This window comes from Perca fluviatilis, chromosome 18 (genome assembly GCF_010015445.1).
Source record: "Perca fluviatilis chromosome 18, GENO_Pfluv_1.0, whole genome shotgun sequence".
In the NCBI taxonomy this organism is placed as follows: Eukaryota; Metazoa; Chordata; class Actinopteri; order Perciformes; family Percidae; genus Perca; species Perca fluviatilis.
In genome coordinates, this window is record NC_053129.1 from 30,791,404 (window position 1) to 30,812,909 (window position 21,506).

At 39.4% G+C, this 21,506-nt stretch overlaps 1 protein-coding gene across 2 annotated transcripts; it reads left to right on the plus strand.

Annotated features, from left to right (window-relative positions):
* The first annotated feature begins 2,815 nt into the window (after positions 1–2,815).
* Positions 2,816–21,049, plus strand: LOC120546905 (cytochrome P450 2K1-like). 2 transcript variants are annotated; one of them, XR_005636985.1, is made up of 9 exons: positions 2,816–3,208; positions 3,354–3,516; positions 3,623–3,772; positions 4,689–4,849; positions 10,425–10,604; positions 18,124–18,265; positions 19,176–19,360; positions 19,523–19,827; positions 20,606–20,740. XR_005636985.1 is itself a non-coding variant. In XM_039782159.1 (9 exons), the coding sequence occupies exons 1-9, from the start codon at positions 3,002–3,004 to the stop codon at positions 20,791–20,793; spliced, it is 1,518 nt and encodes a 505-aa protein (XP_039638093.1). In that variant the 5' UTR covers positions 2,816–3,001; the 3' UTR covers positions 20,794–21,049. The 2 variants fall into 2 exon arrangements, 1 of the variants encoding a protein (XP_039638093.1); XM_039782159.1 differs by having other exon boundaries at positions 19,523–19,664; positions 20,606–21,049.
* Positions 21,050–21,506: the final 457 nt, after the last annotated feature.

The following is a 21,506-nucleotide window of genomic DNA, read 5'->3' on the forward strand; positions in this document are numbered from 1 at the left end:
TTTGTGAACCTATGTTGTTTCACCATTGTGATTTCCATCATACTAATCATACTTTTTACACCTGGTTTTTAACCCATGTGTCAACTTTGCAAAATTTAGGAAAGAAAAAGCTGGATAGCTTTCTGTTAGGAAGAATGAGCTCTACTGCTTGTACTGAGAGATGAGATGGCAGAGGTCCAAATCGGATAGCATCAGAAACACCTACAACAGAGATGCCCACACGGTTAGGCCACTTCTAGAGTCTCTGGAAGAAGAACTGTTAACCTAAAAAAAATGAAATCAGGGTTAGTGAGAGGTGTGTCAGAGAGGTCAGGTCATGGTACCACCTGTAGCTCTGCAACACCATTGTTTCTCTCTGTCAACTGGTGTGTGGAGAAGAAAATCAGGGTTAAGAACAGTGCATCTGTTAGAGTGACATTTTGCAATCTAACAGAGTAGTAATATCTAAGGTACCTGGCCACAGATAAATAGAGTTTTTCATTCTGTTCCCCCAAAATGTGTGACACAGAATGTGGAACAGGGCGTATTTAATGCTTCGAGTGGCAGAATCAAGTTTAGCAGAGAAATTTGCGACCGGACGGAGTTTTGTCGCCGTGGTGTTGCAGCAACACAGGGCCACGCAGCTCTTGTGCTCATCAACGGTGCATAAACTGTTTTTAGGGATCTGGCAGTCATAGCGTCGGGGAAGCCAGTTTCATATTCACAAACGCTTCATTAGCTTCGGCAGCAAAAAAGTCTTACAGTGACATCAGCAACGTGTACAGACATTTTTACGTGACAGGCTCAAGTAAAAAAAAATCCTAATCATTAACACTAAACTGAAAAAGCTGCTATTCTGTTCATTTTACACGAATTACAGTTGAATTACAATTACAGTTGTCCACACCTCCCTTGGTGTGGTTGTAGTGGAAGATAATTTCGGGTTTCACGTTCCTGCTGTCGCTGTCTCGCGCGTCCTTGGTGTGCAGGGTGCACAGCAGCAGCACAGTCTTGTTTCTCTTCGGGATGAAGAGACACCAGGGCAGTCGTTGACATGAAGGTGAAGTTGGACGAGAAGACCTCCCTCCCCTTGGTCGCGAGCAACGCGGTTGGCAGCTTGGGCTTGTTTTTCCGCATAGTGTGGACCACGGTGAGGTCCCTCTCAAGGTGGAGCCGCTGGGCCAGTTCGTAGGAGGTGAAGAAGTTGTCGCACGTCACGTTGCGGCCCCTCAGCCCCTCGGTCACGTCTAGCACCACCCTGGCACCCTGATTCTCGGGGGCCCCGGTGACGGGCTTGCCCGTGTAGACCTGCATCCTCCATGCGTAGCTGGACTCGGCGTCGCAGGCCACCCACGACTTGATGCCGTACCTCGCAGGCTTGCTGGGCATGTACTGGCGGAAGGGGCGTTGACGTTGTTTTTTTTTAATAAGAATAATAAGAATAAACCCAAGTGCATTGGGGGAAATTATGCTTAGTAAAAATAGAAGAAAAAAAACAATAACATAATAAAACAATAAAAGACAACAATTAAACAACACTAAGAACAAATGAATAACATCCACGAAAGGGGACCAGCTGCTCATCCACGGTCACGTCGGGGCCCAGTTTGTCCGAGGCTCGTCTAGCAGGTCGTCGAATCGCAGTAATCTCCAGTACGCGTGGAACCGTTTGATCGGCATTGTGAAACTCACTTTTTGAGTGCTTGTTCACAAACATTTGGGTATCAGTAGTGCCTACCGACCCACAAACTATGAAATAAGATGACCCGGTCAGTTGTTTGACGGCTGGCTCCATCAGAAAACAACAAAACAACCCATTTAGATTTGGCTCCCCTTCATATATCACACATGCAGACTCATTACAATACATCGCCCAGTATCTCTCGCTCTCTATCTACTTTCACAAGCCAATCAGAGCAGACAGTTTTTTTGGGGCGAGGGGCTTAAAGAGACTAAAACGGAGCATTATAGACAGAGAGTGAATACAGGTATATTCAGACAGACAGTAGGAGTAAAATAACGTGTTTTTTTAAATATTAAAGCATGTAAACATGTTCTAGTAGAAACCCAAAATACAAGTATAAACCTAAAAATGAGTCTCCTTTAAATAAAAGTGACTGTATGCAAAATTGTAGCATTTGTAAAGTTAGTTTTTGTTTCTGGAATTTCTATATTTTATATGTACTCTTACCTGTAAACTGAAGCATCTTTATTAGAAATAAAAACACTTTAATCCCTCTGAATTCAACCATCTTGAGGCTTTTTCTCTGTCCTTTCTCAGCTTTTCACTGTCAGAGTCTCTGAACTGATATGTGTTAAAGAGAAAAGAAAAATCTTTCAATTCAATTTTTTTTCAATTTAATTTTATTGTCACGGAGAACAAAATTTGCTCTCAGGACCAGCAATATGACAGTGGCAGTAATTATTTAGCCTATGATTACAAAAATAAGGTTTAAATATAGAATAAATAGGATAAGAAATAAAATCAGTTCTTTAAAAACAATCAAAGCGACAAGTATTTCAGGGCATCAGCAGTCCATAAAGTGCATCAGCGGTCTATAAGGTAAAGTACATACAGTTCAATAAAATGCATACAGTTCTTTAGGGGAAAGGGATGGCAGCAGCACACAGTAGACATTTTAATTGACAGTCCTTGAGTTCACAAGCCTCACCGCCTCTGAGTAGAAGCTGCGCTTTAGCCTTGTGGTCCTAGCATTAAGGCTGTGCAGCCTCATGCTGGAGGGGAGGGGGTTAAACAGGTTGTGTGCTTCTTCCTGGGATGAGCAATGTGTCACTTCTTCTTTGTGACTCACAATTACTATTAGAATTTCTTTCTACTTCTTCACTTTCACTCCCACAAGGAAGCACCAATCACAGTACAGCAGGGAGTGGGGAGATTACTGCGGTTTACTTAGGGTTAGTTTTGGCATCCCTCTTTACAGAACACTCACAGAAGTAAAGGCTCCAGAAGGAAACGTATTTTGTCTGTGAAGTAGGAATTTTAGGACACCTTTTTAAAGCCATGGGGATATTAGATTTCTTTCTCCAGTCCTCCAGCTCTATCTCCCTGTTGGGGGCTCTGGTGTTCCTGCTACTCTTCTACCTTGTCTTCTCCTCCAGCTTCAGCTCCAAGGAGGACAGGAAGGAACCTCCAGGACCAAGACCGCTTCCAGTACTCGGGAACCTGCTGCAACTTGACCTCAAGAGACCCTACCACACATTAGTGAAGGTGAGAAAGTGCTGTAAGAGTAACTTAGCTTTCTTGTCAAGTAGTTTGTTGTTTCTGCTCCTCCGGTAGGTCTCTCATCTTGTTTTCTTTTTCCTGTGTGTGTCTTATATCCGTATGTGTCTTGACATGATGTTGCTGTTCTCAGCTTTCCAAGAAATATGGATCAGTGTTCACTGTCTATTTGGGACCAAAGAAAGTGGTGGTCCTGGCAGGATACAAGACGGTGAAGGGGGCACTTGTCAATCATGCTGAAGAGTTCGGAGAAAGAGATCCAGTGCAAATTATGCATGAATATGAAAAAGGACATGGTAAGGAAAGAAAATAAAAAAATATTTTCCCAAACATTGTCTCATTTTTTTACAGCCTTCAACCCTCCGTTTTGTATTTAACATATATTTTTGTTGAACCATTCAGGTATTACATGGTCCAATGGTGATTCGTGGAAAGAGATGAGGCGCTTTGCTTTGACTAACCTGAGAGACTTTGGGATGGGCAAGAAGGCGAGTGAGGACAAAATCATTGAGGAATGTGAACACCTCATTGGAGTGCTTAAGAAATTCAAAGGTAGGTCTAAATACCTTATTACAATTTATTATTCAATTTCTACCAAGCATTTAACTATAGCCTACTTAAGATACTTTTTCAAAACTCTTAACACAGCAACCCACCTACTTCACACAATTAGCCAAATAGTGCATTTTCTGCTCAAAACTACATTTTGTTAATTAAACATCAACTCTACATTTCAAAGTGCAAAAAAAACCATTCTCTTCCTACACTAACTCTATCAAAACATGACAAACCTGACTGAAAATCAAATCATACGGTCAAAACATTTGCACACTTTTTTTTCCAAAAGGGCAGATCAGTCAATCATAGCACAACTTTATAAATACTAAAAATATAAAATACAAACAGTTGCTGACATTACAAAAAACGGTATTACTTTTCATGTTTTAGTTCCACCTGCATACACCAGTTACAATGTGAAATCCATTGTTTTTTGTAATTAACTTTCCTTTTACTTTAAACCACCTTATATTCTTGGCTTGAGGGTGAAATGTGTGCATTTTCGGCAACAAACTACAGTACAGGCCAAAAGTTTGGACACACCTTCTCATTCAATGTGTTTCTTTATTTTCATGTACTGTATATATATATATATATATATATATATTATGTCTTCAATTTTGATGTTTTGTGTGCAACAGTTTGGAAAGATCCATAATTTTGGTATTGGGCAATCGTGTATGTAAAGAAGAATTTAACATTTTAGAAAAGGGTTAATTGACAGCATATTTTGTGGAAATGACATGAATTGTGTTAATGGTATGGCCTGAATAGATCAATGTTGGCAGTGGGTTAAGAGTTTTGAAAATGTGACTACAGATTGGACAAAAGAATGTTAGCGATTGTAAAAAAAAAACTAAAGTTATTATGTGAGCAAGATTTAAATGTTTTCCTGTTTCCTTTGTTACAGGTGAAGCTTTTGATACGACCCTACCGATAAAATATGCAGTCTGTAATATTATCTGCTCCATTATTTATGGCAGCAGATTTGAATATGATGATCCAGAGTTTACATCCCTGGTAGATTCCATTAGTGCACGTCTTCAACTTTTGGGCTCCCCTTCAATACAGGTATTTTATCATATTTGTGAAACTTCTAATTTCAGTATAGTATATATATATATATATATATATATGTATAGTACAGGCCAAAAGTTTGGACACACCGGTAGCTTTATAATAACTATCCATAATTCATCATTTATTAATCATTAGTTAACTATTAGTTAATGGTTTGTTCATTATTACTTATTAATTGTTCATACATAGTTCATCATGAGTAAAGTATTTGTTCACACAATTATAAATGGTTTGTTCATAGTAAACAAGCCTATTAGTTAATGGTTTGTTCATCATTATTAATTAATTGTTCTTACATAATTCATCATCAGTAAAGCATTTGTTCACATAGTTATACATGGTTTGTTCATAGTAAATAAGCCTATCTTGAAAAATATGTTTGTAAGTACATGATTTAAACTTAACAAATAATGAAACAACCATTAGTAAATTAAATAATTTTCCCTTATAACTATCTACAAACTAGTAGTAATTTATTTGTTTATCATTTGTAAAGCATAGTTCCTACATTCATTCTAATCAGTAAAGCATTTGTAAATGCAGTTAGTAAATGGTTGGTCCATAGTAAGTAAGCCCATGTAAAATGTTTGTCAGTATATTTTTTAATAATTCCTACATGATGCATTAACCATTTGTAAATTAAGTAATTTTACCATTATCAACTAGGTACTGTTAGATTTGGTATTCTAAAATGTGACCGATGACCAGTCTGGCCCTAAAAAGGCCAGACTTAATCTGATTCCAATTCTATGGTCACTGAATAGTGTTCGTTTACTGGTAGATCAGAGAAATTGACTCAGGATTCAAAATAAGACTCAAGATTCGTCCAGTTAAAGTTAATAACAAGCTTTAGTGAATGATAATGCAAAATACAAAAGCGTATGCATACGGATCAGATTACTTCAAGACAAAACAGCCTATTGCTACAACCTAGCAAACAGACAGAGTTTCCCCCAGCATCTGATGCCGGCTAACCCAGAACCTTCACTTTTTATTCACTTTCTCTGCCTCATCCATGGTGCTGTTATCAGTTGGATATAGTCAAGATCTTCTGGCTACAGCCGGCTAACAATATGTAACACATTGTATAAAAACATGACCTCGACTTCTCATTCTCAGCTCATAAAGACAAGCTGCTATTGTTGAATTTGAACCTCTGTGTTTTTGTATCTCCTTCAAACTTACGGAGTTCTCCAAGAGTCAGGTCATTCCACTATACTTTGTGTCACACATCATGCGCTTACAAAACCTTGACCTTGTTGCCTGTTCCCCCCTTGATCAGAGAAGACCTTTTCATTTCAGGCATTATCTCACCCTACTTTTGTAATGTCAAATCATTGTAAAACCAGATGGCCTCTCAAAACCCAGGGAAACGAGACAACAAGTCAAAATCATGAACTCTACAAACCTGTTAGCTTACTCTCACAAATATATTCTAACAGTACTCAGGAACGTAAACGGTTGTTTATAGCTAGGAAGTTAATGATTAACAGACTATCTAGACCTACATTTGTTCATGTCTTAAATAAAATGTTATGATTTAGAAAAAGGCCTAAACTAATAGCTGGGGTGTTAACACATCTGTTACAAATACTTACCAATAATGTAATCCATGATTAACTCATGAGTTACTACTGGTTAGTTAAGTATACTGTGTGAGCCCATCTAAAGTGAGTACTTTCTATGCTTTACAAAGCATTTATAAATGAGTTCCAAAGGCTAACAGAACCTGGACACACACATGTATTGTTCTATTTGGACATGCCTTCAGAAATATGCCTACGGATAGTTAGTGTTAATGCATCTTTAACAAGCACTTACCAACACATCAATCCATGATTAACTCTTGAGTTACTACTGATTAGTTGACTACATGATGTGAGCCCATCTAAAGTGAGGACTTGCTATGCTTTACAAAGCATTTATAAATGAGTTGCAAAGGCTAGCAGATACAACAGAAACACAAGTCAAAAAAGTATTTGTAACCCTTATTACGATGTAGTAAGAATGTACATTTATGAAATAGCTCGTAGTAGTGTTATGTAGTTGATATCAGTGTGAATTTGGACCAGAACCAGTAGAAAACTAGATTGTTAAGAGCCAGAGAATTGAACATCAATAAAGAGACTAGGAAACCAGGATCAAGTTTGAGAAGTGTATTAATATACACAGAAACATGGCATACACATATACAGATAAAACACTAGTGAGCTCAATTGTTCTTTGATGACAAGAGTTCAGAGATGTTCAACGTTGGGGCCCACAATTGAGCTCATAGAACTGAAAAGGGTTTCTTTTATGAGAGCACTTTATTATTTTTGGTTGTTATTTTTCATACCTGTGTTTTATTGTATGCTATATTTGTATATTATACACTTCTCAATCTGTTATTCTCTGGCTCTTAACTAATCTAGTTTTCTGGTTCTGATCCAAATTCACACTGATATCAACCCCCCCACGAGCTATTTCATAAATGTACATTCTTACTACATCGTAATAAGAGTTTACAAATACTTTTTACTTTTATTTTCTGTTGTATTTGCAACTCATTTATAAATGATTTGTAAAGCATAGCAAGTCCTCACTTTAGATGGGCTCACATCATGTAGTCAACTAACCAGCAGTAACTCATGAGTTAATCATGGATTGATGTGTTGGTAAGTGCTTGTTAAAGATGTATTAACACTAACTATCCGTAGGCATATTTCTGAAGGCATGTCCAAATAGAGCAATACATGTGTGTGTCAGTGTCTGTTAGCCTTTGCAGGAACTCATTTATAAATGCTTTGCAGAGAACTAATACTCACTTTAGATCGGCTCACACAGTATACTTAACTAACCAGTAGTAACTCATGAGTTAATCGTGGATTATTATTTGTAAGTATTTGTAACAATGTGTTACACAGCCATTATGTTACTTGTTTGCCTTTTTCTAAATCATAACATTTTATTTAAGACATGAACAAATGTAGGTCTAGATAGTCTGTTAATCATTAACTTCCTAGTTTTAAACAACCTTTTACGTTCCTGAGTACCTAGTTGATAATGGTAAAATTACTTAATTTACCAAAGGTTTAATGCATCATGTAGGAATTATTAAAAAATATACTGACAAACATTTTACAACTATGCTTTACAAATGAGAAACAAATAAATTACTACTAGTTTGTAGATAGTTTATAAAGGGAAAATTATTTAATTTACTAATGGTTTTTGCAATACTTAGAAAGTGTCAAACTTCTATTTTTAACATAATTTTCGAGAGCCTTATTTACTATGAACAAACCATTTATGAGTGTGTATACAAATGCTTTGTTTATGAGAAGTAACATAGGAGCAGTGCTTTACAAATGATGAACAAAGCATTTAGCAATAGTTAGTAACTGGTTTATAATGGGAAAATTATTTCATTTACAAATGGTTGTTTCATTATTTGTTAAGTATAAATCATGTACTTACAAACATATTTTTCAAGATAGGCTTATTTAATATGAACAAACCATTTATAACTATGTGAAGAAATGCTTTACTGATGATGAATTATGTAAGAACAATTAATTAATAATGATGAACAAACCATTAACTAATAGGCTTGTTTACTATGAACAAACCATTCATAACTGTGTGAACAAATACTTTACTCATTATGAACGATGTATGAACAATTAATAAGTAATAATGAACAAACCATTAACTAATAGTTAACTAATGCTTAATAAATGATGAATTATGGATAGTTATTATAAAGTGCTACCCACACCTTCTCATTCAATGTGTTTCTTTATTTTCATGACTATTTACATTGTAGATTCTCACTGAAGGCATCAAAACTATGAATGAACACATATGGAATTATGTACTTAACAAAAAAGTGTGAAATAACTGAAAACATGTCTTATATTTTAGATTGGTCAAAGTAGCCACCCTTTGCTTTTTTTTGATAACTCTGCAAACCCTTGGTGTTCTCTCAATGAGCTTCATGAGGTAGTCACCTGAAATGGTTTTACCTTCACAGGTGTGCTTTGTCAGGGTTAATTAGTGGAATTTTTCCCCTTGTTAATAAAAAAAGCAAAGGGTGAGTACTTTGAAGAATCTAAAATATAAGACATGTTTTCATTTATTTTACACTTTTTTGTTAAGTACATAATTCCATATGTGTTCATTCATAGTTTTGATGCCTTCAGTGAGAATCTACAATGTAAATAGTCATGAAAATAAAAAGGAAACGCATTGAATGAGAAGGTGTGTCCAAACTTTTGGCCTGTACTATATATATATATATATATATATATATATATATATTTATATATATTGTACAGTGGCCCTCATTTATCAAGTTAACGTAGAAACCAGCGCAGATATGAGCGCAGAAATCATCTAACGACAGGCTTCACGTGTGATTCATAAATGCAGCGGCTGGAAACGATCGTAATTTAAATATCACGCCCCTATATATTCTCGGTTTTCAGGCCTCGCCCCTACAAATTACGACATGGCGACAAGTAATCCGGCAAAGAAGCGGCACTTTTCAGAGGTGGAGATTAAAACCTTGATATATCAGGTTCCTTTGCACTAACGTGTGTATTATTTGTCAGCCAACTGTTATTAAAGGCTGTAGAAAGAATGTGGAATGGAAAGAGATCACTGATGCTGTCAGCAGTGTTGCCCTAGTAAATCGGACTCCAGCTGAAGTTTATTTAATTTATACAGCTGTGATGTATGCTATAGTCTATAGTAATAGTAATATACAGGATTATCTTGCAAACTCTTAGGCCTACATGGTGAACCTATATTTAAATAAACACACAGTAGCGGGGTTTATGCAGTGTCTTTTATTTTACTCATATTTTTTTCATCGTTCACTTGTGGCCATTAACGACACTTTAAAAGAGAAACGAAAAATCTGAAGAATAAATAATAATGTTGTGCATCGTCATGTTTCCTGTATTTAGTATCATTGCCAAACATAACACTATACCTTTTAAAAGCGAGGAATAATATCCTGTCTCCTTCGTGTAGCCTCCAGTTGGGGCTGTGCTGGACCCTGCTCCGGGGCCTCTGGTCATCTGGCTCCATCACTACATTTATGGCACCCAGTTTTCCTAGGGGATGTTGTGCAGAATCCCACAGGCTAAAACAATGTTGTAGACTTTTTCTGCCGTGCATAGTAGGATCCCCCCCGCTGATGCAAGACAGAGCCATCTGCCCTTAATCAATCCGAAAGAGTGCTGCACCGCGGCCAGTGTGCGTACGTGTGCACTGTTGTACCGGCGCATAGAGGTCTTCTAAAAGAGCCAGATCTGCCATTGCTGATAAGTGATCAAATGATGACTTCTCCTTCTCCTGTTAAACTGATTATATGCTGCACCGCAAGTCCACACTGACTTGAAAACTTGCGTACACGAGTTCTACACACCCGTCCTACACCTGTTTTAGGTCGTACGCACGTTTCATAAATGAGGGCCAGTATATGTATGGGTCGTTATTGTTGATTGACATCTCTATAATGTGTGTTAAATTTCAATATGAAAATGTATACATATAGGCAATATTTATATTTTGACAGGTATACAACATGTTCCCATGGTTCTGCAAATGGACTGCTAACCGGAGGTCCTTCCTCAGATTGGGTGCTGCCAGTATAAGACAGAATTTACAACTGTTAAATCGTTTGAAAGAGACCCTCAATCCACAGATGTGCAGAGGGTTTGTGGACGCCTTTCTGGTCCAAAAGCAAAAGTTGGAGGTAAGAAAAATGTATCTATCAATACTGGTATTTTTTGGAAGCTGAGGGGTAGTGGGGATCTATGTAAATGTGTCCAATACATACAGGCATTTGTATACATTTACAAGTGAAATTCATGCTTCCAATACATGCTCCACTTCATAAATGGTTTGTGCTTGCTAGGGATGGGGATTGTTAATTTTTATTGATATTGATACCATTTTAGAGACTGTTTAACGATCCAAGTCTTTATCGATACCATTATCAATACTTTTCTATTATTTGGTAAAAAACGAGACAACAAATTCTTAATCTTAACAGAACTAGGGGTGTAACGGATCAAAAAACTCACAGTTCAGATCACGGTTTTGAGTCCCAGATCTGTCAAATTTTCAGACCAGTAGAAGAAAAGAAATTGAAATGATTTATTAAAAATGTAATAACAATAACATTTAACAATAATAACTTATTTCACCATTAGATTGCTGTTAAGTGACAATAACAGATGAGAAAAGGGTATTTTACGATAACTATAAATGCATCAAGGTTTACCAGTTTTAATAATTTTGAGAATTTTGGAACCGGGTCCTAATAGAACTTTGTTTCAAGACCCACCCCTAGTGCTTGCCTCTTCCTGATTCCCCAATTAATAGTCCAAACACAAAGTAGTAGCTAGTAGTAGCTAGCTAGTAGCACAACATAAATATTAAATCTCCTTGGTTGTCTAGCTAAATACATCTTTCATTTATTTAGCTAAGCATGTAAACGATCGGGAACAACGAAAACACAATGTTTAACGTTAGTGAATATTTTAGACAATGAAAACAGCGAGTTCATGAGTTCACTTGTAAGCGAGACATGAGAGAGAAGCTCACGAACGAGCATGTTGCTACCGGTTGCTAAGACAACACAAAGAAATTGTTGCTAGTGCGCGTGTCCATCGTGACGTCATGGGCCAACAATGCGAAAGATCCGAGCTCCATGTTTGCTTTATGCGCTTTTGAGCACTCTCATTGGAACGTACGGGGCTTCCCGCCGACCACTGTATCCAGTTCTCTTAATACATTGTGCGGTTCAAAATCCACTAAGTAGGCAAGGAGAAGATTTAAAAGTTTAACAAGTATTTATTTAAGTAAAATCATAAGAGCATAAACGTGTACATGGGTCCAAGTTGAGCAGGTACACAGGCTTCTCTCATCAGACTGAACTTTTCTGGCTTATACATGAATTCATATATCAGTCTCTAAGTGCATTTTGATTTGTTTATTAGAAGTTGGAGGAGTACCGTGGTTTAGACTTAGCCTCCCCTGGTTGGTGCACAGACTGGTCCTAGTCTTTTGGCACACGCCCTCTTCATAAGTTGTTAGACAGACTTTAACTATGCTGATGGTCAGAAGAACAATGCGCCACTGTTGTCCGTCACAGATTGAGAAGTAACTTACTTTCATGGTCAAACTGATATCAAACTGATATTAACTTCGTTGCTGCACTCTTGTTGCTTTCTGACCACCGTCATACAGTGCTGCTTTCTGCACGTACAACAGTATCCTTTTCTCATTTTGCCTGACTAAGCTGTCACAGTGCTCTTCCACTAAACACACAAAACACACAATACTATTCAACTATAATTTGTATGCTCATAAAGCATAGCCAGCTTGACTGATTATTTTTATTTCTTACAGATCCCCCTTTTCACACCTCAGGTGTGAATACTACTAAGTTTAGGATTATATGGCCCTCAAACTGGTAAACAATTGGCCGCACTAGGGGAAGAAGAAGCAAGATTAAAATAGCATAGCATGGAGTAGGCTGGAGGAGCATCTTTCTGGGGCTCTTTTTTGGTCAGAGCCACATCAATCCATCTGTTCACCAGAGAGCGACAACAAGGGATGCAACAGCATCCACAACACACCAATATGCCCAGAAACACTGCCACGGACATAAGCATGGCAGAGCACAATTGCTTTGAATGTTAAACATCGGCTGTGTGACATTGGGAACGAACGAAGATGTGTTGTAGGTGTACATTCAAAACTTCTTAGGTAGGTGTCCCACATTCATGGTAGAGCTGTTGGATTGTGTGATGCAAGTATAGTTACCAGGGTAGGCGACCACTCCTGGAGGCGGTTGTATTGCACGCACTCTGGGATACAGGAGAGACAGGGTCCTGCAGACATCACTTTTCACGGTCATATCACTGCAAAGACTTAACATACAATTATAACCAACAGGGTCGTCCACCGTTGAGAGTGGGAATGGTACTGTCCCCAAATGAGGTCTTGCTTTAGCACAGATAACACAGTCAGACATTTTATGCGTTCTAGCAGTATATTTCATCATTTTGAGCCACGTGTTACCTGAGGGTGTGAAACCAGTTTCCATCTCCAACCTTTCCTCAATGGTAAAGTCCTCTAGGTTCAAATATTTTACTAATGGCCCTTTACAGTCTTTCAGGACACCCATACCTGTGTTCATTGCGTCAACCTGTACATTAATGGATGTGGACAGTGTACTATTACTCCATGGGTCTGTGACTTGAATGATGAACTGTCCTAATGTATCTTTCCCTTCAACATACAATCCCATAACATAAGTCCCTGCATCCTCTGGTTTTGGATCCTTCAACGTCACATATATAGTATTACATTTCCGTTCCTGGCATCGTCCTTCCTGCTTTCTACCGACACTCAGTCTGGATTTCAGGTCCCTACGTGTTATCGTAAGGTGCATTGTATCATATGGTTCACATCCCACATTTCCCCAATCTGAGCCTGTGTTAGCTATGGCACACTTCCAAATGCCACACCACTTGTCTGAGTTGGTCATGACGCATGTATATGACATCCTCTCTTCTGTCTTTGTTGGTGCATGGCACTATGTCGCATAGGTCTAATAGGGCTGTGCCTGTGGTTCCCCTAATAAATGACAATGTGATCTGTCCCTTTGTTTTAGTCACCTGAACCTCCCTTCTTCCTCTGTCATATTTGGTATCTATGAACCAAAATAACAACATAACGAGTATGGCTGTAGATATTACCAGATTTGCCAGGTCGTTTCTGCACGTACAACAGTATCCTTTTCTCATTTTGCATGACTAAGCTGTCACAGTGCTCTTCCACTAAAAACACTAAACACACAATACTATTCAATTATAATTTGTATCCTCATAAAGCATAGCCAGCTTGACTGATTATTTTTATTTCTTACAACATCCATGGGTGGGAGGACTCGTCCATCATGGAGGATAATTTAGACACTACCCTCCTGTCTCCCACCACCTCCATGGCGTCAAGTGGGCATCAAGAACAGAGCTGGCCTTCTTAATAAGCCTGTCCAGTTTTCTCCTGTCTGCCACCACAATGCCACAGCCCCAGCAGACCACTCTATAGAGAATGGCCGATGCCCCCAGAGAGTCATAAATGTCCCTGCACCCCAAAAGACCTGAGTCTCCTAAGCAGATACAGTCTGCTCTGGGCTTTTTTGTAAAGTGCTGTGGTGTTGTCAGTCCAATCCAGTTTATTCACCCAGGTCCTTATATAATTGAATAATATTGTTGTCTGTACCTAGAATGTTCACCGGTAGAGGAGAAGCGTGTGGTTGGTGAGGTAGTCCAATATCCATCCAGTGAGGTGGAGGTCCACCCCCGTCTGCCTCCAACTTGTCACTAAGGAGCGTTGGCAGGATGGTGCTGAAAGCGCTGGAGAAATCATATAAAATTATTCTTACAGTGCTTCCAGCCTTTTCCAGGTGGGCCGGAGATTTGTGGAGAAGGTATAAGATGGCGTCATCCACCCCAGTGTTAGGTGGTTGCAAACGGAAATGGTTCCATGAATGGGCTCACCAGGGGGTGAAGATGGACCAGGACCAGCTTTTTCATAAGGAGAGATGTAAGTGCCACCAGCTTGTTAGGGTTGAGATCCTTGGAATGCGGGGTCTTTGGCACAGGCACCACAGGATCTCTTCCAGAGCTGTGGCACCCTCCCTACCTTCAGGTTCAGGTTGAGCATGTGTCCAATTATCCTGCACAGCTGATCTGCACAGGATTTAAAATGCCTAGAGCTGAGACCATCGGGACCCACTGCTTGCCTCCTCTTGATCCCCCTTAGCTCACGCCTCACTTGGTTTATTGTGAAGGACAGGTTGGTGGAGGGGGGCTGTGTGTTGGAGGAGGGGGGTTGTTTGATGGAGGTTGTAGGTGGGGAAGTGATAGTGTGGGTGTGACAAACCCCAGGGGGTGCAGACAGTGGTGTTTGCTGCAGCAGGGAGGACTGGACAAGGGGAGGGGTAAATGATCCATCAAATCGGTTGAAGAAAATATTCAGATCATTCGACCACTTTGTGCCCCCCACAGTCTGAGGTTTCGGTTCTCTGTGGCCTGAGATGGATTTAAGGCTTTTCCAGACCTCCCTGATGTTCTTACGCTGCAGTTGATCCTCCATCTTCCTCCTGTAGTGTTTTTTTTCTTCCCTCTATACATTCTTGAGCTCCGCTTTATTTCCTGAACCCAAAACCTTCCTTTTTTTCTTAAGAGAGTCTCTATGTCAGGAGTAATCCAGGGTTTATTGTTGGGAAAACACTGTACAGTCCTGGTCGGTACGACATTTTTCACACAGACGTTGATGTAGTCCGTTATACAATGTGTGAGACTGCCAATGTCCTCCCCATGAGCGTCACAGAGTATATCCCACATAGTTGTGTTGAAGCAGTCTTTCAAGGCTTCACAAGCCTCATCAGACCATCTCTTTACTTGACAGCTGGCTGCCGACAAGACCAGGGCCTTGTACACAGGTAGGAGGTGAATCAGGTTTTGGTCTGATCTTCTTAGGTGGAGGGAGAAGAGATAGGTCATATGCCTTCTTAGTGTTGGCAAAAAATAAATCCAGTGTTTTATTGTCTTTGGTGTGGCATGTCACATACTGGGTGAATGTAGGCAGAGTGGAAGATGGAGAGGCATGGTTAAAGTCACCAGCGATGAGAAAGAGGGCCTGTGGATGTTGTGTCTGTAGCCTGTTTGTAGCAGAGTGAAGGACATCACAAGCTGAGAGGGGGAGGGGGGGGGTAGAGGAGGGGTGGATATACACTGCTATCACAATATCACAATAACATGTGAGAATTCCCTTGGGATGTAGAAAGGCCTCATGCTAACAGCTCAATGTACCTGCTACAGAATTGTTCACTGTGCGCGGGCTCCTTAGATACAGTTGCAGATAGTGAATAAACTTGCGCAGACAAAGTTGAACCAGTGTATTTAGTGTACATGGTTAGCAGAGATTGTGTACATAGTAAAAGTACAGTTACAAAAAGTTTAACAACCTAAGAAAAACAGAAGAAAAAAACCCACAGGACGTCATGTCCTCCGGGCCAAAGAGGAAAAGGAACATCCAGATTGTTAACAGCGCAAAGTTTAAAAGCCAGCATCTGTGATGGTATGGGGGGGAGTTAGTGCCCATGGCATGGGTAACTTGCACATCTGTGAAGGCACCATTAATGCTGAAAGGTACATACAGATTTTGGAGCAACATATGCTGCCATCCAAGCAAAGTCTTTTTCAGTGACGTCCCTGCTAATTTCAGCAAGACACTGCTAAGCCACATTCTGCACGTGTTACAACAGCGTGGCTTCATAGTAAAAGAGTGCAGGTTCTAGACTGGCCTGCCTGCAGTCGAGACCTGTCTCCCATCGAGTGTGGCGCATCATGAAGCGCAAAATATGACAACTGAGACCCCGGACTATTTAGAAACTCAAGTCGTACATCAAGCAAGAATGGGAAAGAAATCCACCTACAAAGCTTCAACAATAAGTGTCCCCAGTTCCCAAATGCTCGAGGTGATGTAACACAGTAGTAAACATGCCCCTGTCCCAGCTTTTTTGGAACACTTTGCAGGCATCAAATTCAAAATGTGTGAATCTTTGCGAATATTTTTTTTCAGTTTTCAACATAAAATATCTTGTCTTTGCAGTGTATTTAATATTAAAAACAATTTGCAAATCAACTTCTTAGTTATGAGAAATTTTTTAGATCCAAAATCTTTCCTTTCACCCATAAAGAATATCAATGGTAATAAATGCTATACTGAGTGGAATTCTTCAACTAAAGCCCAGTTCAGACCAAATATTCGCGATGAGACGAGTTGAAACTTGCAACTTCTTGCAGCGAGCTGGTCTGCAGCGTTCTGAAACTGCCAGTTCACACCAAAGAGACGAGACAAGACAGTATATCATCTCCATAACAACAACTCTTTTTTGTTCCGTTCTAACTTTCGACTTTTAGGCTTTTTGTAGCCTAAAAGTCGGATATAACATTTGTTTTGTCCATATGTGGATGTGGATAACGTAAGTGATAGGGAAATACTTGCTACAGTTGCATTTCTAGTAATGAATCTGCAAAAACACATTTTTTTCTCTGATTCACTGCTTTGTTCTAACGCCGCTGGGCGCTTTCTCTCTTCAGTCACTCTCGCTTGACTATATAACGTTACCGTTGCTTACCGTTGAGGCTCCGTCTAAAACTCCATTTCGACCAGTTTTTTTTTTTACATTTACAGTCCTATAAAAGCGAGATGGTGAAGTAGATGAAAGATAGCTGTTACAATGTCAAAATTAACTACTAAGCATTACCCAGAAAATAATAAAAATTAAAAATTAAAAAAACACGCAAAAACATATATGCATAAAATAAAAAAAAATAAAAATAAACACCCACAAATCTACATTCAGGTCAGATTTTTCTGTTTCACAAGGTGGTCTTGGATGGACAGTGTAATCTGCGACCATGCCTGGATGGTTGTTTGTTTGGCCTTGTTGAGGCGTGCAGTTGTACACTCAAGATATGTAATATACTGGTAGGCAGTTAGCCAATATTGTGTTAAGGGTAGATTAGGGTGGAATGAAAGCCTTAAGATGGTCTTCTTCGCTGCCGTAAGCCCTGCCAGGAGTAGTCTACGTTGGTTGAGAGTAAGGGATAGCTGTGAATCATCGTTAAGAAGGCAGAGGGAGGGACTAGGTTGTATGACAATACCCAGTAGTGATGACACTATAGAAAATACCTCCGTCCAGAAGCGTCTGATAGGGATGCACTCCCAGAACATGTGCATTGTTGTGCCAAGTCCCTGATCCGGGCAGTGAGTGCAAATAGGATTTGGGACTAATTAATTAGGGGGCGCTATTAAGTAATTTTCCAAATCAATGCATAAGACCCATAAAATAACAAAAATGTGATTCATTGCTGGTAATAATAATAATAATAATAATAATAATAATAATAATAATAATAATAATAATAATAATAATAATAATAATAATTCCTTCAGTTTCCTTTGGATCTTTGCCGACAGTTTGTCGGTGAAAGTTGCTCTTTTTTGTATTCAGTGATACTGCCAATGAAAAAATAAAATGCATGCAGTCATTTTTATAGTATATTTTTACTATTGGCCCACAATTATGAAAAGTTAGGTCCAGAAGATTAAAAACAAAAAAAGTATTAGAGAGATTTCATGATTTCAAGATTTGTTTGAATAAATGTGCTGATCTTTACCTGCAGAAATCTGGGATTACCAACAGTCATTTCCACGATGAAAACCTTATTATAACAGTTCAGAATCTATTTTCTGCTGGCACTGACACAACTGCAACCACACTGAGATGGGGACTTCTGTTCATGGCCAAGTATCCAAAAATACAGGGTAAGGAGTTATAGATGTGCACCGATAACATTAAGCATTCAGGCCAAACTATTGTACTTTATCAACATAAAAATTGCCATCATAATTACAAGACCAGGGTTTTTCCTGGCTCAGAGTTTTGCTTTTATCACAAAATGCACAATTGTTATGCTTAACTGCCCTGATATAAAGCCCCTTTCACACATGCACTGCAAGCCTGAAATTACCTAGACATTACCCAGCGGAGCTGTATGTGAAAACTCAAATGTCTGAATCAGTTGGACTGAACATCCAGCCAGCTCCCTAGTAAAATCTGGGTAATCGCCGATTGAGCTCAAAGTGTGCCAACTCACAACAAGCGAGTGGGCGTGTTTGATGACGTTTCTGTCGACTCACGCAAAACTGAAAGGAAAACAGACATCCCAGGGTGAAGAAGAATTCTGTCAATAAGGCAAACGCCAAAATCTTCATACAAATTCAAGGAATAGCAAGAGATCCAAGAGATGTGATTGTTTAGGACCAAATTATGAACCAGCCCCGCGATGCTTGTAATCCTGTCCTTTCTGCTGCATGCTCTACCAAGGAGCCACCCCTCATCTAAACCGAACAAAATACCGATCTGACACAGACAATCTCGTGTTCTGCGACACGTGTAAAAGGTAAACTCCGGACCAGCTCAGGACCTAGTTCCTCGGACATTGTCCAGAGTTCATATGTAAAAACAACTGAGAACTCTACAACTACGTTAGTGGATCACTAAGACTTTACTTTGGCACATCAGTGCTTCGAGCTAAATACTAACAAGATAATGCTAATTGGCAGTTATCTAAAAATACAAAGTGCTTCAAACTTTCACAGAAAAGCATTCAGTCCAACTCAAACTATGTGAGTAAATTGTTTTCATTAAAAAAAAAAGCTTTTCATCTTTCAGACCAGGTCCAGGAAGAGGTGAGCAGGGAGATAGGAAGTCGTCAAGTGCAGGTCGAGGACAGGAAGAACCTGCACTTCATCAACGCTGTCATCCATGAGACACAGAGACTGGCCAGCATCACCCCAATGGCACTTCCTCACAGAACTACCCAAGATGTCACCTTTCAGGGTTACGTCATTAAGAAGGTCAGACTGAATAAAACTCATAATAAGCCCTCCATAGTCATTTTCAATGTGACATTTGTTACATGTAGAAAGTATTTTCTGGGTGTGAGACATTTTTAAGGAGTTTTAAAACAATGCTATAACCTATCAAAAAAATATTTTCAATTTCTGTATTGTCCACAGGGGACCGCAGTAACTCCTCTTCTGACATCTGTCCTGTATGATGAGAGTGAGTGGGAGAGGCCACACAGCTTTTATCCTGCTCACTTCCTGGACAAAGACGGGAAGTTTGTCAAGCGAGAAGCCTTCATGCCTTTTTCTGCAGGTTGGTGAGCTTTAAACCAGGGTCACGCTGACGTGAATGCAGGCGAGGGACTATCGCGAGTCGAGGCGATACCTGCTGGTTAGGCACAGCAACAATCAATGCCTCTTCCATCTTGGTTTTACTAAAACTACAAGCCAATCAGGGTCAACCTGATCTACCACAGGTATTTCTTTGCTATCGTTGAGGGTATGATTTTGCTTGTTTACTGAACTTGGATTTGCTTCAAAACTGGAAGCGAATAATAATCTTTGCCTAGCATAGAATGGAAGACAACAGAAGGCGGGTAATTGCTGATGTTAATTTTAGGCATGTGTGACCATGGCATTTTTCATTATTTAGGATCCCCATTATTCCCAAAATTGCCGTAGTCTCCCATTGCCAGACTCTACAATAGAGCACTGCTCAGGACGGTTTCCTTGATCCCGCTTCTGCCCGCTTCTGGTGGATTTCTGTCCATTACCGCCTGTTGCCACAGTTTGTGTGTCCCACCTGCGTGCCCCCAAGCATTAGATTGTTTGTCAATAGATTGACAGTTCATTTTGTGTCATTTTCCCTCCTGTAGGAAAAATACATATTTTACCAGCTGTCTATTTTTGGACTGCCAGCTCCCACCTGTAACCCCCGTTAATACGGCCCGCTCCTGCAAGATTTGTGTTGGGATCCCAATCCCAATGCAGTCCTCACAGCACTGTGTCTACGCTGAAGTATGGTCTAGCTACATCAACTATCTATTCTGGGACAGGGCAAAACACGCTCTGGCTTTTTTGTATTTCTTTAAACCAATCACAACCGTCCATGTACATCTGTTGAGCCAGACTATTCCCACAGTACAAACTATTCTTCCTTAGTCTACACAAAAGACAAGCAAGAGGCATCACTTTTTCTTAATTATTTGTTTACTGGCAGACAACCTGAAGCTTTTCTTTCGTGCTCTCTTGCAGGTCATAGAGCATGTCCTGGAGAGAGTCTGGCCAGGATGGAGCTCTTCATCTTCTTCACCACACTCCTGCAGCACTTTTGCTTCACTCCTCCCCCTGGAGTTTCAGAGGATGAGCTGGATCTGACTCCACAATTGCGCTTCGCCCTCGACCCCTTAACTCACAAATTGTGTGCTGCCCCTATACATTGAGGAAGAGGAGGGCTTGAGAATTTAAAAAGTAGTTTAAAAGTAATGAAAATGTTCAACACCAGTGATGTAATTAATAAATTGTTTGTTGAATGTTTGCTTTAGAAGTGCTCATGTCCCAACATTGGACTTTCTTCATTAGCTGCTTACTATGTATGCCAGCAGAACACAAGCATCTTACAACTATTACAAAAAAGGCTGTGTTGTAACTTGACTTAACATTTTGATGTACACAATAAACAATGAATGAATAAATGAATTTTGTGGCAGTAACTCTCTGTCAGACTAAAGTTTTTTAACAGAGTACCTCAGCATTAATCTTGGAGGTGTTCACCCTTCCCAACTGCTTCAAACTCAAAGCTGCAAATCATTTTGTTGCAAATCTAATAGAAATAAATGTATACTGTATGTTTTGACATGTTTTTTGACAAATGTGTCTCAGAAGAAACATAACTGCTGGGTTCATAATGTCAACTGCTAGTGTTTTTTTTTCCAGTCCATGACATTTTATCTTTACCACAAAAAAAAGTCGTAAGAAGGGGGTTGGGGTTAATGGGTATGGAAAACAAAGGGCTTTAACTTTAAGGGAAAGAATGTAGTTTTGGTTAAATATTCACCCAAAAAATATTTTTCAACATTTAACCAAGGTGATAATGACATGTCAAGTAGAACTTGTCTCAGAGAAAGTCTAGCCAGTATGGAGCCCTTCATCTTCT

Excerpts from the sequence above, each read along its gene's own strand:
- LOC120546905 (XM_039782159.1), top strand. The coding sequence starts at position 3,002 with ATGGGGATATTAGATTTCTTTCTCCAGTCCTCCAGCTCTATCTCCCTG. Across the intron at positions 3,517-3,622 it reads TGAATATGAAAAAGGACATG|GTATTACATGGTCCAATGGT; the intron begins GTAAGGAAAGAA and ends TGAACCATTCAG. Across the intron at positions 19,361-19,522 it reads AGGGTTACGTCATTAAGAAG|GGGACCGCAGTAACTCCTCT; the intron begins GTCAGACTGAAT and ends TATTGTCCACAG.